General features: G+C 39.6%; 1 protein-coding gene across 2 annotated transcripts in view; it reads left to right on the forward strand.

Moving 5' to 3' along the window:
- rgs7b (regulator of G protein signaling 7b) overlaps positions 1–8,622 on the forward strand; it is a 405,937-nt gene extending 397,315 nt beyond the window's left edge. For both annotated transcript variants that reach the window (XM_048536139.2, XM_048536137.2), the window contains one exon: positions 7,747–8,622. Coding sequence is in view for 1 of the 2 variants with exons in the window: in XM_048536137.2 (XP_048392094.1) it covers positions 7,747–7,797 (51 nt within the window). In the remaining variant the exon portion in view is untranslated. The remainder of the gene's footprint in view (positions 1–7,746) is intronic.
- The last annotated feature ends 11,143 nt before the right edge of the window (positions 8,623–19,765 follow it).

The following is a 19,765-nucleotide window of genomic DNA, read 5'->3' on the forward strand; positions in this document are numbered from 1 at the left end:
TACAGTCTTAATCAAGGATAATAAAGAGAATGTAGGCAATTCTTAGAGAAAGTATGAGGAATCTAAAAGAAAGCCACTGCAGCTGATGCTTGTATTTTCTTCCAACCTACTTACAGAGTCAGTATGCTGCATATTCTATAGCTTAGGGAATGTAGAATTGTAGATAGTCAGGATTGCAGACTTATAGGCATCAGTATAACTCTACTGACCAGCCTCCAAACAATGACAATGAGACAGCCAACCATTTATGAACCTTGTAACAATGTTCAAAATGATCCCAAATAGTTTGACATGGGATTTTTCTATATCACAAGCAAAGGCTGTGGGTGTGCAAAGTCTAACACTGTTTTTTGTTCAACAAAATTTTGTTAATATATGGGCAACGATTCACAGTTTGTCTGCACCAGTGTAATGTGATTTCAGCGTCAAACTCATCCAAAACCAATAGGATTCCAAGTTTTGGCAAATATACCATTGTCTGACCCAGCAACAGTGCAATAGGTTACCTTTTACAGAAGTCTTCTTGAGCAGGCTGAACCAGCAATCTAGCAGTGGAGGTTGCTGGAACTTTAGTGAGAAAATTGATGATATAATTGAAATGGGACATTCAATTAGTCACAAGTAAGCTCACTGGATTGGATTTGCTGTCCACTAAAGTCAACTGGTGAGTAATTGAAATGCCATGTAAGCCCCATTTGTTTTTAGTCATTTGCTGTTTAACTTCAATTCATGAAGTACTTCCTGTGATGCTATCCTTTACAAGTCAAAATATCACAGTATTATTGATTTATAGCTAAATAAGGATGCATTATAAACATGCACTCGCAGAGAGTCCAGGTTAAAGGACGAGGCTTACAATGTTGTAACTGGATTTCCCATTATGTTCCTGAAATGGTAGCGGATTGCTGGGTGCCTACAGTCATGGAATCAAGCCTTATCTCGGCCCTTGTAAAGGGCTATATACTTATAGTTTTATTTAGAAACAAAATACATTATTCTGCCTGCTTTTGTCTTAATCACTTACATCCACAATTCCTCTGATGCTTTATGTCAGTTAAAGAATTTTCAGTTTGCAGTCTCTAGCCACCTCCTCCGTACCATCAACGTGCAGTTGCTTTACGCATCCATCCCCCATCAGGATGGTCTCAGGGCTGTCTACTTCTTCCTGGAACAAAGGCCTGAACTGTCCCCATCCACCATCACCGTCCTCTGCCTAGCTGAGCTCGTCCTCACCCTGAACAACTTCTCTTTTAACTCATCTCACTTTCTTTAGAAGACGGCAATAGCCGTGGCTACATGGATGGGTCCCAGTTATGCCTGTCTCTTCACAGGGTATATGGAACATTCCGTGTTCCAGCCCAATTCCAGTCCCATCCACAACTCTTTCTTCAGTATATCCATGATATCTTCAGGGTGCTGCTTCCCTCTCTCATCGAGAATTGGAAACATTTATCAATTTCACTTTCAATTTCCACTCCCCTGTCACCCTCATCTGGTCCATCTCTGACTCCTCCCTTCCCTTCCTTGACATCTCTGCTTCTATTTCTGGGGATATGCCAACCACCAATATCCATCACAAACCAACTGACTCCCTCAGTTACCTTAACTATACATCCTCACACCCTGCTTTGTGCAAAGACTCTATTCCATTCACCCAGTTCCTTCATCTCTGTTGCATCTATTTTGATGATGCCAACTTTGACAATGGGCTCTCTGAAATGTCTACCTTCTTCCTCAGCTGATGATTCCCTAGCCCCAGGAATTCCCCAGTATTTGGAAGGGCTCTCAACTGATCTGACACATCCCCCTCACTTCAACCCTCACCCCTCCCTTCCCTCCCACAACAGTAATGGGGTCCACCTTGTCCTCACCTACCATGCCACCAGCATCAGCATTCAAAATATTATTAGCTGCCATTTCCATCACCTCCAGTGGGATGCCACCACCAGACACATATTTCTCTCACCTCTCTTGTCAGCCTTCCACAAGGACTGTTCTCTCCAGGACACACTGGTCCATTCCTCCATCACTCTCAAAGCCCCCACACAGCTCCATGGCACCTTCCCCTGCATCCACAGAATGTGTAACACCTGCCCATTTGCTTCCTCTTTCCTCAGTATCCAAGGCCCCAAACACACCTTCCACGTGACATTTCACTCAATCTAGTCTACTGCATTCGCTGCTCACAATTTGGCCTCCTCTACATTGGGGAAACAAAGCATAGACTGACTGGCTGCTTCACAGAACATCTATATTCTATTTGCAAAAATGACCCTGAGATTCCAGTTACCTGCTACTTCAACACACCACCCTGTTCCCTGGCCAACATCTCAGCCTCAGGCTTGCTGCAGCAAAGGTCAGTGTAAGCTGGAAGAACAGCACCTTATTTTCCACTTGACAACTCTACAGCCTTCTGGGCTCAATATTGAGTTCAATAGTTTTAAGGCTTAAGGCGCCTTCTCCGATGTCCTTACCCCAACCTCACACACCAGGCCTTGTTAGCACATGCATGCTATTACACATAAACTATTGTTACCCACTTACAACCCCCATTAGGAGCTATTCATTCTACTAGGCTGACTGTTTTCGACTCCTTTGCCTGTCCAACTACTCTTCATTCTCTTTGGGCTCTACCTCCACCCATTGTTTACTCCTTACCTCCTCCCTCCTCACCCTATCTTATGCGTAAAAACTGAACTTTTCCTAGCTTCCATCAGTTCTGAAGAAGGGTCACCGGACCCAAAACGTTAACTCTGATTTCTCAACATAGATGCTGCCAGACCTGCTGAGCTTTTCTAACCATTTCTGTTTCTGTGTCTGATATCCAGCACCCGCAGTTCTTTTGGTTTTTCACAGGATGTGTTGTTTAATACAGCTTATAGACCATTGGGATGTCTCGCTCCAATACTTGGTAACACACCAGTCCTGGAACTCATGCTGTTGGTGTTAAGTTTCTGTAAACTATGTGAGTTTTTATATCAAGATAAAGGTAGCAATTGAATAAATCAAACGTGCATTGCAAGCATACATGATAGCCCAATTGTGGAACTGAACCCTCATATGGCAAAAATTAACAAGTTGTAGTGTCAATAGTTATGTTAGTTTTATCCTTTTAAAATCTCCTAATTTCCTTTCCCACCTTAAAATGCATTATTTTCTTATTGAAAACCTTTGCTTTTCCCTCTGCATTGGCATCATTGCTACTGTCATAGAAATCAGAGAGATGAAGATCATGGAAATATAGCTTTCAATCATCTTGAAAATTACAGTTTGTGGATTTACACAAAATCATTGACAGAAGTATGTTATATTTAATACAGATGCAGTTCCTTTTCTGTTGTACTGTATAGATCAACTTTGAAATTAGTTTTCATTCTAAGTGTACAGCTTTAATTATCAAAATGATATCCACTCTGTTTTTGCACATTTCTGGCAGTGTAGAATGAATTTGTGTGGATGCTAGAAGCATGCACCGTAAGTAAACAAATTGTGATGCCAATCAGCATTGGGGCTGATTTTAAGCTTCCACTTTAGGCCGTGCTGCTTTAGTATATACACAACTGAGCTTGAAGTGAAATGCATCCTTCCCCACCACTGCCAGTGACAATGAATGTACAGGCGGTTTGCAACCAGTTTCTACACATCATCCTCTTGAAGCTTCTTCTATCCTGTAAGCACTCTGCTGTCTGCTGCATCAAACCAGAGAATGCTTCCTTAATGCTCAGGGCTGCCTGTTCCACACCTAGCTCATGAAACCCTGCTGCAGCCCAACCACATGTGGTCAACATATGTGAGCCATGCTGCCATGGGAAACATCGTTGAACAGGCAGCTGAGTTGCTGAAGCGAAGGTTCCACTTGTCTTCACTGATTCAAAGGTGCCCTCCAATACTTCCCAGTGGAGTTATCCCAATTTGTAGTGGTTTCCTATATCACCCATGACCAGATCATCATGAGGGTGCAACCTATGCCTTTATGGATTTGACGACCACCTCAGAGGCACAGGTAATGATTGAGATGCAGGAAGAAGGGAGAAATCAGTTAGCACATCCACATCCTGGAGTGTTGTCTATGGTACATACAATTCCATTGCAGTTCAAATGAATTCAATCTCAGATTTTGATGATCAATGGTCCCACAGTGTAACATCCCATAAGTTATTGTTATCACACCATGCATGTAGCCATTTTCGAGAAATAGAAGGCACCACAAAATGATCCTTCCTTTCAATCATCTTGCTTTGATAAATTATCTGGTGTGTTTCAACATTACAAATCTGGCTGCACTTCAAAAGGTATAGAAGTTCAAACACACACACCAACAGTTTCGAGAACAGCTTCTCTGCTGTTATTAGATTGTTGATCTTGCTAATGCAGAACTTGCTTTTTTGCACCTCCTGTGCAATGGTAACCTTGTATGCCTCACTCTGTTCTGTGTGTCCTTGTTAAATATAATCTGCCTCCACTGCTTGTAAAGTACAACTTTTCACTGTACTTTGGTACATGTGGCAAAGATAAATCAAATTAAATCACATCAAAAAAAGCACCTATTTCCTGGTAAGGTGCTTTGAGACATTTGGTGGATGTGAAATGTGCTATGTAAATGCCAATCTTTCTTTACGTTTGGTTTACATTTCCTCAACTTTGATATTAGAATTAAGTACTTTCATAATATCCAGGTATAGTTTTAGAAGTACATATGAACTTGACATTTTCTAACCAATGCTTCATGATATGTATACATTGTATTAAATATTCCAATTGCATTTACAAAATGTCAAACATGCCTTCCGGAGACACTGCTCTCTCCGGGACTCCCTTGTCCGCTCCACATGCCTTTCAGAGAGACCACTCTGTCAGGACTCCCCTCCAACACCACCACACCCGGCACCTTCCCCTGCAACCGCAGGAAGTGCTACACTTGCGCCCACACCTCCTCCCTCATCCCCATCCCAGGACCCAAGATGACTTTCCATATTAAGCAGAGGTTCACCTGCACATCTGCCAATGTGGTATACTGCATCCGCTGTACCCGTTGTGGCTACCTCTACATTGGGAAAACCAAGCGGAGGCTTGGGGACCGGTTGCAGAACACCTACTCTCAGTTCGCAATAAACAACTGCACCTCCCAGTCGTGAACCATTTCAACTCCCCCTCCCATTCTTCAGACGACATGTCCATCCTGGGCCTCCTGCAGTGCCACAATGATGCCACCCGAAGGTTGCAGGAACAGCAACTCATATTCCGCTTGGGAACCCTGCAGCCTAATGATATCAATGTGGACTTCACAAGCTTCAAAATCTCCCCTCCCCTCCACTGCATCACAAAACCAGCCCAGCTCGTCCACTGCCCCCACTGTATCCCAAAACCAACCCAGCTCGCCCCCACCTCCCTAACCTGTTCTTCCTCTCACCCATCCCCTCCTTCCACCTCAAGCCGCACCTCCATTTCCTACCTACTAACCTCATCCCGCCTCCTTGACCTGTCCGTCTTCCCTGGACTGACCTACCCCCTCCCTACCTCCCCACCTATACTCTCCTCTCCACCTATCTTCTCCTCTATCCATCTTCGGTCCGCCGCCCCCTCTCTCCCGATTTATTTCAGAACCCTTTCCCCATCCACCCCTCTCTGATGAAGGGTCTAGGCCCGAAACGTCAGCTTTTGTGCTCCTAAGATGCTGCTTGGCCTGCTGTGTTCATCCAGCTCCACACTTTGTTATCTCTATACAACTACAACTTTCAGTTTCTGAGTTGCTTCATTCTTAGCCATCAGTCTTTCATCTATCCTTTAGGAGAAGTTAACGCAGCACAGAATATTAATCATTGCAAACCTGTCATTTGCAGCAAAACTGCTTTGAAAATCATACATTGGGAAGTTATTATCTAGAGAACCAAAGTAGATAGTTTCATGTAATAAAAGTTGCACCGTAGCTTTTTATGTATCTGCGTGACACGTTTCCTAAATCCCAACTCTGTTGCACACAGACATGGTCCACAGGAAATAATAGGACCACAAATGTCCTTATTGTGACACACTGCTTTGGAAATTCGGATGTTGCATTTACACTTTGCTGAGCACAAGAAGCATTTGATCCTGTTGCAGAAATGACTTTCATATCTGAAATTAATTCAGCCCATATAGAGTGCAACTGTTGGCCCAAGTTTTGTGTTAGTAGTAACCAGAAAACTGTCAGCATTTACCATTGCTAATTTGTGAAACTAACGTACAATTTACAGCAAATGTACATTTCATCATGAAAATTGATTGATAGCAGAGATTCCCTGCTGCCGAATAGGGTGCACTGTTTATGACCTGAGTATTGGAAATCATTTTAAAATTGCAGAATTGACACAAGCTTCCACTTCCTATGTTCTTTCTTACAGTTAAAACCCTTAAAGATTGCACCATATTTAGTTGAGTATAACTATGTTCTTAATGCAAAACTAAGTTATAATTCTCCACTTTCCATTCACTTCCATCTGTAGAGCTGGAAAATAGTTTTTCTTTTAAAATTGTTTGCATTTCAGCTGCCACTTTAGTGAGATTAGCTCAACCTTCAGTTTTATATTTATATGTTGTATTCAATTATAAAGTACTATAACAATAATGATGAACCCCATTTGTTCAATCTTAGTTTGGTATCAAAGGGAATTCTTAAGCTTAGTCGGTTGTTTAGACTGCTGGTTGGCATCACTGTTGCTGGATTCCTTAATCACTGTCTTTGAATCCTTTCATAGATGGCATTTACATTACATGAACAGAAATAAGGGCGTAGTCAATGCCACAAAGCTCGTTAGATCTTTACAGTCAGCTTTCTTTAAGGTCAACGAAGTGTGTGGTTACTTCACCACTGAGCGGCAAAATCTGGGCTATTGTACTGCAATGGCAATTACTTTTATTTAGGAGGCTTTTGATAATAGGTATTTTTATTACTAAATTTCTTTTGTCCCTGGCTGTATTTCAAAAAGCATTATCAATAAAACTATAGAATCCACAAATAACAAATGATATAGATCATACGAAGCAGTGGTTCCTACTGCAATGTTTGAGATACCATGATGAATTGCATACCCCTATGTATGAGAAACAAAGGCAACAAACTCTCACAAGTTGGTGATTTTCAGGAATGAGTACTGCTGAATAATGAGGAGAGTGACAGGACATTTTAGTAATCAATCATCATGCTGGAAAAGTACAGAAACACAAGGCATCATAGACCAAAGACTAGTGTTAGTATTAGTGTTATTCTCACTCATTTGTGTACGTTCTGCTTGCAATGTGGTAGGAGATGTTTAAGTTATGCATAGATTCTGTCTTATTGGTTCAGAGCCCCATTGCATTTCTAATTTCCTCTTACATAGCATGGAAATATCCCAGACAGAAAGCACACCAACAGTGTAAATACTTGTTTACTATGCAGAAATATTACTTTCTTGAGTTTTATCATGAAAATTGCAAACATTTCAAGAAGATTTGGAAGCATTCATTATTAAGATTGAATGGAGTGTTAGTGAAAAACAGTAATAGGAGCGTGGACCATCCTTTGTGCAACTGTAAATGTTAGCATTTATTATTCTGTTGTCTCATTGTGTCTTTCATGTATGTCATGGGTAGTAGTTATGGTAATGTAATCAGTAGTAAATTGGTCTATATGTTTTTTTAAAGTTATTTTTCTGGAAGCGAATGAAAGTCAAAAACTGTGCCCTAATTCCATAATTGTCTTTTGCCTTTCTTGTCTTTCTTGTGCAGGGGAAGTCACTTACTTCGAAAAGGCTGACAAGTCTGGTGCAGTCTTACTGATATATTCTCTTCAGTTGATGAACGGGCCAGTTCAATCGTTCAAAGCTATAAATCACTATTTACCCTGAACCCAGAGGACATTGTACCATTCTTTGCATGAATGAGGATCTCAGTGAGTGAGTGAGTGAGTGAGTGAGTGCATGTGTGTGTGTAAAAAGACATTGCAAACATGAATGGAGAAGATGGGGACGGAGGATTGTTCCATATATGTTTATGCTTACTTCATCAGTCAGACTGATGAATCTCCCACTAATAAGTTAAAATTCATCACAAAAATTGAAACTGTAGCTCAGATCATTAAGTGGTTATGACTGAAATATTAGAAAGATTTAATGTGTAGATATAATGAAATGACTCACAGTCCATTATTAAGTTGGGCCACAGGAGTCCACAAACACAGAAAGGTTCCATACAAGGGGTTATTAGTGTATCCTTGTCAGACCTGTTCTGTGCTTCCACTTTAGTGTTCTTAATGTTTTATTTTTATACAATGTTGAAGTCAGTATTTATTCCAAATTTATTAAAACCTTTCTGTTTCTCTTTATTTTCTAAGTTGATTTATTTTGACTTTTTTTTAATACTATAGGTCATTCACCACATGTCACGGTCTGATATTTCACCAGAAAAGAACCATTGTTTTAACTAAATTAATGAAGTTTCACTTCTTAAAATTGAAAGCCAATACATGATATTTCAATCAAATGGCTAGTCAGTTTTGCTCTAATGATATACAAAAATAGCTTGGCGTCCTAGATATTTTGTAAATGACAGTTTTATTTCTCTATATCTAAGTGAGGCAAAATAAAATTGATGTAATGAGTTTAATGCATTTTAATGATTTTTATTTGTTTTTCTTGTATAGGAAAATTTAAGTGTGTTGCAGATGATATTGATAAGAAATTATACTTCTTAAAATAGAGTTGTGACAATCATTGGGAATGGTTCTTAACGAATGTTAGCTTTTTGACGGAATTGTACTTTCACATGTACTTCCAAATTCCACATTCTAAGTGGGAAGAATTGTCCATGATCAGGTCAAGACAATCTAGGATGGAAACCTAGACTGTTCCTACTGTTCAAGGAAAATGGCATCAGTGACCTCCAGAAATTCTTTTATAGGCAATGGTTACATTGTTTCTTAAAATAAACAAGTTTTTAAGTTTGAAAGGTAATTTTTCCCACTACTAATTGATCCTCCATTGCTATCCCATCTTAGATATCGTCTGGCTTCCAAACAGAGAGAGCAAAAAGTGAAGAATACCCCACCATTTCTATGCAGCTGACAACAAAAATAACTCTCTGACACAAATGTCTGAACTTTCAATGAAAATCTCCAGCTCTACCATAAATTGAAGATGCTTCCATAAGTTACTAATAAAGGATTAGAAACCCTGACATTGACATAAAACAAGAGATGCTAAATATACCTGATTTTTTTCGGAGTAAAGCAGGTTTTTATCCCCCAGGTGAAAAAGATTTTGAGCCATTTAAATAACACAAGTGAACTTTTTAACAGGAACCAGCAACTGGCAGAAAGAGATAAGTGAGCCTGATACATTTCACTTGGTGGGAAGCGAGAGGATAATAAGCGGAGGGAAGAGTTACTGAAATAAATCTTTGCTTAAGACATAAATCATACAAAGCCAGGAATGACCCTCCAAACCCCAATGTTAGACCTTGAGCATAGGAAGTTCATAACCAGTCAAAGCAAGAGCAGGATCACAGTGTGGAGGGAGATAGACTCATGCATATGGAAAAGAATACTACATGGAACTAAAGTGAGCAGGAAAGGTAATATGCCAACATAGTCCACCATACAAGTTAGGGGCTACCTTATCTTCATAGCCTCTGCGAGTCTTAACCTCATTTTACATGGATCTGGAAATTAGCTGCCTCAAATTGGAGTTTCCAAACACTTTAGAAAGGATGAGGAGGGGATGTGGAGAGGTCTTTCTACTGGATGACCCTTGCAGCCATGGGGTTACCCCATGGTAAAAGGATGTCAGGCAACAAAAACCCACCTCGAGCCCAAAGGAAGGTCCCTCCTTAGTGGTCTTCCCACTTGGCAGGCAGTCTAACATCAATGGTAAAATACTAGTGGTGTCGGGAAAGGGCCCGTAAGTGTTTCTTTAATGACATCTTCTAAGCTGCACAGCCAGTACAGGACAATTTCAGCCTGTCATCATACAGCAACTCCTCATCCCTGGAACCAGTCTCACAAAGCTGCATTGTAACACCTCCACTGTAACTATTTCCTTCATTGGGCATGAAGAAAGAAAACTGCACGTAATACTCCAATTGTGGTTACAACGAGGCCCAACACAACTGCAGAAAGGCTTCTTTGTTCCTGTACTGCAATTCCCTGGGAGTGAAGGCTAATTTGCCAGTTGCCTTCCTAAATGCTTGCTGTGGTCCTTGTCTGTATCCACTCCAAATCTTGCTGAACATCAACGTATGAAAGTTTCATCCCATTTAAAAAGAATATTCGGCATTCCTATTCTTCCTACCTCACATGTCGTTACATTATTGTCTAATTGCCACCCTCCTCCCACTCACTCAACTTGTGAATATCTCTTGTCTTGCTCTTTGTGTCCTAATCTCAGTCTATGTTCCCACCTACACTTGTATTGCCAATAAACTTTAATACATTGCTCGTCATCTCCTTGTCTAAACTTTAATATAGATTGTATATAGCTGAGGTCCCAGCATAAATCCTTGCAGCACTACATTAGCCTATATATCATTGTACATTAACCAATTTGCTATCCATTGTCAATAAATTACCTCTGACTGCATTAATCCTTAACTTGCATTTTAATCATGCAATATGATATTGAATGCATTGTGGCAATTTCAGACATACTGCACCCATTGCTAGCCTTTATTCTTCGAAGTAACAATCAAAAAACTCTAACTAATTGGATAAACAAGGACCCTTTTATGCTACTGTGTTGACTCTGTCTGATCATCCAGTAATTTTCTAAGTGCTTTGCTAAAACTGACTTGATCATGGATTCCAGCATTTTCCCAACACCTAATGGCAGGCTGACAGACCTGCTTTTATGTTTCCATCCATTCTTCAATAACAGTGTTACCTTTGCCTTCTTTTAAATATTAGAATCATTCTAGAATCTGAACAATTTTGGAAAATCATAATCAGCGTTTGCTTTATCTAATCGGCTCCTGTTTTTGCTAGCCTTAGATGTATGCCCTGGGTTCTGGGAATTTCTCAACTTTTAGTTCCTTAGGCTTCTTTAATAGTGTTTTCTCTGATGATATTTATTACTGTTGGTTCCTCACTTTTATTATCCCCTTGATTCTCTTCTGTTTCTGGTTTCAAATTTACATCTACTGTGAAGGCAAGCATAAAATATTTATTCAACCCTCTTATGTTAACTATTTTTTTCCCAGTGGGTCTTTTAAATGAGATTCCTGATTAATTCTGCTCCATTGTACAATACCACTAAATTATTTCTTTTCCTCTGGTTGTTTCTCTCATTTATTGTTTCTGAAAACTTTCTTTAAAATATCCTAGAAACCCATACTTTTTAGAACTTTGCCAAGTGATTTTTTTTTCACTGGTCAGCATCCCACTTCAATAGTTACTCACATCGTAGAATAGAAATTCCACAGAAATTCACAACTACTGCACCAACCTATTTTCATATTCCAATGCACACAATGATGCTCTAGATGCCCTTAAAATTGCAAATTTTTAAAAATTGCTTGTGTTTTTATTGTTATATCAATAAACAGTACCTTACACCTTTACCTATAGTTTTAAATAGAACTGAAAAATTATAACAACACTAAATTCACAGTGTATTTTTTATCATTTGTTTTTCAGTTATATTTTTGTTCTCTATTTTTCTTTTTTTTTGATTTGCTAAACATTTTGTTCAATGCCATTATCTTATTGTCTTTTTGCAGCAACCGTTCCACATCATTAAAATAATTTGATTGGCTAATGTCAATTTAAAAAGCATTTCTGATGAAGGGTCTAGGCCCGAAGTGTCAGCTTTCCTGCTCCTAAGCTGCTGCTTGGCCTGCTTTGTTCATCCAGCTCCACACCTTGGTATCTCAGATTCTCCAGCATCTGCAGTTCCTATTATCTCTTTAAAAAAAAATGCTTTTTGTTTTGACCAGATAAGAAGTGAATTACTGAACACATCGGAATTAATTGTCAAAATTAGTAAGATACAAGTTTGCAACCAACTTTCAGGTCATTTCAGGAAAGTCAAATGCATTGGACAAGATTACTCATCCAATTGAGAAAGCAGGACAGGACAAACCCATTGATTTTGCTAGCAGTGCTGGTCTGGTATTAGAGGGTTATTTTAATTTTCCATGACACATGAAGTGGCACTGGGAAGGCCAATTCCTTGCCTCTAACCTTGCAAAGGTGACGGTAAGTTGCCTTCTTGAATTGTTGCATTCCGTCTGATATAAATGTAATGGCAATGCCGTTAGGAATAGATCTTGAGTCAGTCACAGTGAATGAAAGTGGCAGAGTTCCAAGTAAGGATGGAATGTGATTTGGAGAGGAATTTGCAGGAGCTATATTCATCCAGGGAAATAGAGAGTGTGCCACCATACTGATTTCTGGCTTCCAGGTGGTGGACATACTTTAGGGGGACAAGAGATGGCTTACTTTGGAACCTCTGACTTGCTCTCATTGCCACAATTGATTTAGCTTACTTCTGATGAACGGTAAGCGCCCCTCCCTCCCCCGCAGAAGGTTGATGAAAAGAAGTTCACAGTTGATAATGCATTTGCCTGTCAGAGCAAATGATTAGATTCTGTCTTATGATGGTGATGGTCACTGCTGGCACTTGTGTGATACAGATTTCACTTTCCAGTTAATCAAGTCAAGTTGTTTTGGCCTTGATGGAATAGGCATAAACTGCTTCAGTATCCAAGGACACTGAAGGTTGTGCATTCAACAGCAAATGTCCCTCTATCAGCTGCTTCATCAATGGGCCTAGGGCACTATCCTGCAGAGATGTCCTGGGGCTGACATTATTGACTTCCAGAACCACCAACCACTGTAGAGTTTTTTGCTAGTCAACATTGACTCTAGTTTTACTAGGGCTCCTTAATGCCAGTTTAGGTCAAATGGTGCCTTGACGGCAAGGCCAATCGCTCTGGTAACACTTCTCGAGTTCAGACATTTGGCCCAAAGTGGTAGTGAGGCCAAGAGTCAAGTGACCCTGTAGAAAGGAAACAGAGCATCAGTAAGCAGGTTACTGCTGTGCAAGTACTGCTTGGTAGTACGGTCTCCGACACCTTCCCCATCACTTTGCTCATGATCAAGAGAAGTCTGACGGCATGATAATTGGCCAGACTGGATTTGTTCTCTTTTGTAGACTGGAAAAAAACTGGGAAACTTTCCACACTGTAAAGTTAATCCCAGTGTTGCAGCTCTACCAGAAAATCTTGGTCAAGGCCACAGCAAGTTATGGAGCATGTATCTTTCATGCTACAGCTCAGATTTTGTCAAGCCCAATGGCCTTTTCAGTGCCCAGTGCCTTCAGCCAATGTTAGATTTCACATAAACTAAATTAAGTTTTCTGAATACTGGACTCTGTGCTACTGTGGATCTCAGGAGGAATCTGAGATAGATTAACCAGTTTGATACTTCTGGCTGGAAATGACTGCAAATGCTTAAGACTTTTGTTTTTGCACTGAATTGCTGCAATATGCTATCATTAAAGCTAAGGATATTTGTGACTATTTCCTCCTCCTATTATTGTGTAACTGTTTAACACCATTCAATGCATGCAGCAGGGTTGCAAAGCTTTGAACTTTTCCATAGAACATTCAATCACCCAGCTTTGACCATTTCACATGCACGTGGTCCTGTTATGGCTTCAGCAGGTTGACACATTATTTAGCTATTCCTAATGCTAAAGCCATGCCTTCCTGCACTCTTCACTGAACCTGTGTTAAATTCGCAGCAATGAGGACGTGGAGGATACACCCAACCATCAAGCCATAAATTATGGTTGAATACAATTGATCTACTATTGAGGTCCATGGTGCAACATGAATACAAAATTTTGAAGATAGGAACACAAGAATTAGAAGCGAGAGTGGGCGATTCAGCCCTTCAAGTCCACTCTGCCATTTAACACTATTCTGGCTAATTTCATTCTGGTCTCAGTTCCACTCTCCTGTCTGAACCTCAAAGCCCTTTATCCCACTTTTCATCAGTAACATATATATTTCTTTTTTGAATATGTCGATTGATCCTGCCTCCCTGCATTCTGAGACAGTAAGTACCACAGATTCACAACCCAGTGAGAAGAGTAATTTCTCCTCATCTCAGTTTTGAATCTACCTCCTCTATATCTATGACCTCTTGTTTGAGACTGTCCCACGAGGGGGAACATCTGTTCAATGTCCACCTTATCAATCCCCTTTGGCATTTTATATACCTCAATAAGATACCCCTTCATACTCCTGAGCTTCAGCAAATTTAGGCACAAGCTATTCAACCACTTCTGTTACAACAACCCTTTCACCCCTGGAATCAATCTGTGAACCTCCTTTGAGCTGCCTCCAGTACCACGATATCCTACATCTAGTAAAGAGACCAAAACTGGATACAGTGCACCAGGTGTATTCTATATCTATTCATATTTATTCCCTTTAGCACAAAGGTTAATATTAAATGTAAAGTAGCACAAGAAAAATGTTACAATTGGAATGATTGAAGAAGTAATGGCACTGTATACTAGCCCTAGGCCTCTTTTTACATGTGGAAATTAAGCTTACATTTACTAGACTAAATGAAAAGTCCAATTTCTCCGAAGGAGGTAGCCCACTTGCTGTGCAGTAGGGCACAACAGGGCTCTCCTGTAATGCCTCACAGGACATTTCAAGCCTTCAGCTCTTTGTTTATCACCCTTCATTTTAGTGTGCAAAAACCATCATCACAATGCAGTTCCTGCAAGTGCAAACTCATAAAATCAACCTTTAATATGTGGTCTTCTACGTCCTATCTGACTGCTGTATAAAATTAAGTGAATACTCTTATCCCAGCTCTTATAGGATGTGGGCAGGTAGCTAATCTATCTTCAAATGACTAATCTCACAAATCGAGATGAGTCGTGTAGAAAAGAGAAAAATCTTATTTGCAGCAATCAAATCAGAGTTTTATGCCTCAATGCGCCTGATAGGGGGAGTGTTGATGACCCAAAATTTTGGAATGATCAGTGCTTGTTGCAGACTCATTTCGATTTGAATAAGGGAGTCATGATTTATTGACCATCGGTGAAAAGCAAAAGTTACACTGAATAATAAGTAGTTTCATTTTGTCAATCCTGCAGTTCAGCTTCAGCTAATGTAGGTGACCACAGTTGCTTTGTCCAGTTTTGCAAATAGGTCTAAAATTTACAGCCTCAAAGTAGGTGGTCTGTCTTCCCCCCACCTCCCCACTGCCAGACTCCTGTGCTTTTTGTAACATAAAGTGTGATCATGTCAGGTTCACAATCTGACACCACCCTGCCAGGTTATGATATTATGGTAGGTGACTTGGTGGTGAAATCATAAAAATAGCCACCATTTTCAAAAATTAACAAGCAATTGACCTTTTTAAAACCCAGCGTACTGTAAATTTGCATTAATCCCTACAATTTTTGTTGCGGGAAAATATTGTGAGCGAGTGAGGAGCCAGCACAGATGAAAAGTCTTGTAAGCGTAGTTTATGGCTGTCTGAGTCTATTTAAAGTGGCAGTGTTTGGATTTATTAGTCTTTACTTGCTAGGCTGTCATCACAGTCAAGGCAAGGGTGAGAAGACAGGGGACCTTTAACTTGTTGGTTGTGTTGCTGGACAGCCTAACCTCATTTCCAGTAGACAACCAACCCTAGGCACCATTCTGGGTGTAAAGCCCCTTCCCCAGGCTAGTTGACTGGCTTTTCTTCACCCAGCCACTAATTGGCTGTCCAGCACTCAATGCACTATTGTGGGATTGAGCCGTCCCCTCGCTTCTAATTTCACCTCCCTCACCTCATCAGAAAGAGGAAACCCAGCCCCTAGAAAAATTGCAGGTCCAGTCAATGCCCAAATTGTTTCCATTATTTCTAAAAATTTTCCTTAATCCCAAATGTTAATTTTAAAGCATCACCGACGTTATGTGTTTCACTACCAATGATTCTTTAGCATTTGTCATTACCTCACAGTTAGGAGGCATGAGCCATTCACCTGAGGAAACTCTATGGCAACTGATCTATTTCAATAAAATCGATGTGAACTATCAACCATTCTGCCAATCATTGCTGTTGTATTAATCCAGCTTTCATTTATTGCTCACCAATTGTAGGTAAATCAGTCAGGTAATACAATGAGTTGTCTGCTTATTTTAGTCATAACCCAAAGCAGATCAGACAGATTTTATTTTGTACTTTGCATATTGTTATTTTCTATTGTTCGTCTTTGGTTACATTGTCAGCAAAATGATACATGACTTGGTTCTTCATATCTGCCTGCCAATTGCCATTCTTTATAATGCTACAGACACTGTGAGAGTGATCTCTGCTCACATTATGATTGTAAATTGCATTCAACAGTTCTGTGGTACAGTATATTGAGTACCATTGTAGACCTCTTAACCACAGATTTCCATAAATGTCTGTAAAAGTACTGGTACTTATATTTAATGCAGTGTACCAGTGCTCAATTTCAGTGTTGAAGTGCAGTTTCTGAGTAACTAATAGCAGCAAAAAAGGTTTGGCGTAGAGATGAAGTTTACGTTATACTTACACACATGTCTTTTTCGCTAATATAGGGATATAAACATATAGATGTTCATGTTATTATCTTCTTGTGATACATAAAAATTGAAATGAGTTCATGTTGTTAAGGACACTGTCCAACAGTCTCCATTCTCCATGCTCTGAACTTAGCATCAATTTGGAATGATGATAAGTATGGAATAATGTCTTTTGATTAAAACGCTTTGTACCTGCATTCTTATTTCCATCATGTGAAAAACTAGGCCCTTAACCAACATAGCAGCCAAATTGCTTTGTGGTTGGGCACATTTGTTTAATGCTCATGTAAAGAGTACTTTAGTATGAATTGTGGCGCAGACTATACTTGTAGAAGTAGCCTGGTTTAACAGGGATGCTCGACAATAGAACATCTTTTGAGAAATATAAAGCATATTTCACTCAGATCTACATTTAAACCTTTACTGACCAAAAGTATGGAGAGCACCTGAACCATTTCCATTCTTGCAAACACTTTAGGAGATGTAATTACTCTTTATATAACAAAATAATTAGGTAGAAATTTATTGTCTTTGTGGTTATAGTGAATGAAGATAAAGCTTAATTTGTTCTCCATACCACAAAGTTATGGGTTATCGACATACCAATTGCTACTTTGCCTACAACTGGCATTCATACAGTTCTGTATCTTTTTTCACTTTGTAACTTTAGATGCAAAAATTAATGCAAACAAATTTCTTCAGTTTAGAGTGAGTTTAGCAGTTCTATGTACAGCATTGGCATTGTAGCAATCTTATCTATGCAGACTCTAATTCACATTTTGCAAGTTCATTGTCTTTCTCAATTTCATGTAGTAAACCACAGCAATTGCATTTTTGTTTATTCAGGCATTTAGGGTCATTGTGAAGCTTCAGGATTGGTAAGTGACCATAAGGCCCTGAAGCAAACAATGTTGTCACTATTATTATCAATCTGTCTGGCCTCATTCAAACTGCTGTGCTCCAGATGAGCTGTATTTTGTGATCTTTCAGCCACTCTAAATGTGCTCTTTTGTAGTTTCCACAGCTTAACTGACAACACTGTCAGGTTTCCAGCAATTTTCTTTTTGATCTGGTGCTGAGTCACTGGATGGGATAAAATTACTTTTGAAGTGAAAAGTTGTTGAATGTCTTTAGTTCTCCCTAAGTAACAGCCCACTAATGGCAGTGCTATGCGTGGCTTTGAAATGTGTGATTTCTGAGAATATCATTGTGTTAAACAATAATGAGAGAAAAATGGTCAATCTCCCATAATTTGTAAAATGATGTTTCAGCCCCTCAGGTCTGCACTAGATATTTATATGGTATTTGACTTTCTTACTGACTCTGATTACATATGAACCACATCCTCTGGATTGTTCCACTTTTTGTTTCCTGGTTAAATCTTGGCCATTTAGATTGATCATAATATACTTTAGCTTTGAATAACAAGAGTTTTGAAGTATTGGTGTATTATAGTATCTGACTGTATTTAAAAACAAAATTCTGTATACAACAGGTAATAATTCAACACAACCTGGTGCTATGCTCCAAAAGAAGTAGTGATAATAAAGATTAGACAATGTTCATTTTTTGTCCATTTCCAATGTCAATGACTGTGAAGAAAAGTGGTTTATTTCATTTAAAAAGCCAATTCAACAATGTTATATATTGATCAAGTTTTTGTCATCACTTTCCAAGGAAGTTCCCCTTCTGGCACCTGACATTTTGTTGGAAAAAAAAATCAAATGTAGAAAAACAGTTTATTCTGTGCAATTCACAATCATTTATTAGCCTTTAAAAATGAAAATATTCACAACATTGATCAGTTTTTATTTCAGTAATGAGCATTTTATAATGCTGTTCCGCCTCATTATTACTTTGTCCAGTGAACATTATAATACCACTATGAGCACATTTGGAATTATAGTACGAAAGAGACCACATAATTAATAACTAAAACTGTGATGAATGGAATACTATAACTTAAACTTACAATTTACAGCTGTAAAGGTTGTTATAAAGTAATGTGCTTTGGCAAGAACACATGGAACAGAAAAAGCTATCAAGCTCACTCTTGAAATTCAAGGTATGCTCCTGAGATGCTGCTGGGCCTGCTGTGTTCATCTAGCCTCACATTTTATTATCTTGTAATTCAAGTACTCTGTTTCTGATTAGATCTCCTGGTTCTACAACCATACCACAATCTTAGAGCATATTTATTTTGTTGTAGGTTGTAGACCATTAGACACAAGAGCAAAAGTAAACCATTAAGCCATTTGAATCTCCTCTGCCATTCAGTGAAATCACGGCTGAATTAATAATCCACAACTCCATTTTTTTGCATTTTTCTCCATTTGCCTTAATATCATTAATTAAAGTCTACATATTTTAGTCTTCACTTAACAACCCAGTCCAGATATATGGTTTAAAAATGTCTGCGGATTCACTACTATCTGAGAGAAGTTTATTTTTCCTCATCTCTGTCCTAATGAATTGACCCCTCAGTCTGAGATTGTGCCCTCTATTCTAGACCTGCCCACAAGGGGAAACAGCCTCTCATTATCTTTCCTATCAAGACTCTTAAAGATCATGTGTGTTTCAATAAGTGTGTGTTTCTGATGATGGTGGACGCTATCATCAGATGCCATTTCCGCCACCTCCAGCGAGATGCCACCACCAGACACATATTCCCCTCTCCTCTCTTGTCCACCTTCCATAGGGACCGTTCCCTCTTGGACACCCTGGTCCACACTTCCTTCAACCCAATTACACCCCCCCCTCAAAAGGCACACGGTACCTTTGCCTGTAACTGGTAAAGGTACAACACCTGCCCTTTTTCCTCCTCCCTCCCGAGTATCCAAAGGCCCAAACATACCTTCCAGGTGAAGCAACACCACACCTGCACTTCACAGAATCTAGTCTACTGCGTTCACTGCTCACAATGTGGTCTCCTCTACAATGGGGAAACAAATTCTAGACTGGGTGACTGCTTCACAGAACATCTGCATTCTGCTCGCAAAAAAGACCCTGAGGTATCCATTGCCTGCTGCTTCAATGCACCACCCTGCTCCCCAGCAAACATCTCTTTCTCTGGCTTGCTGCAGTGTTCCAGTGAAGCACAACACAAGCTGGAAGCACAGCACCTCATTGTCCGCTTGGGGACCCAGCAGCCCTCTGGATGCAATATCAAGTTCAATCATTTTAAGGCTAAACA

The sequence above is a fragment of the Stegostoma tigrinum genome, chromosome 9, assembly GCF_030684315.1.
Source record: "Stegostoma tigrinum isolate sSteTig4 chromosome 9, sSteTig4.hap1, whole genome shotgun sequence".
Taxonomy (NCBI): domain Eukaryota; kingdom Metazoa; phylum Chordata; class Chondrichthyes; order Orectolobiformes; family Stegostomatidae; genus Stegostoma; species Stegostoma tigrinum.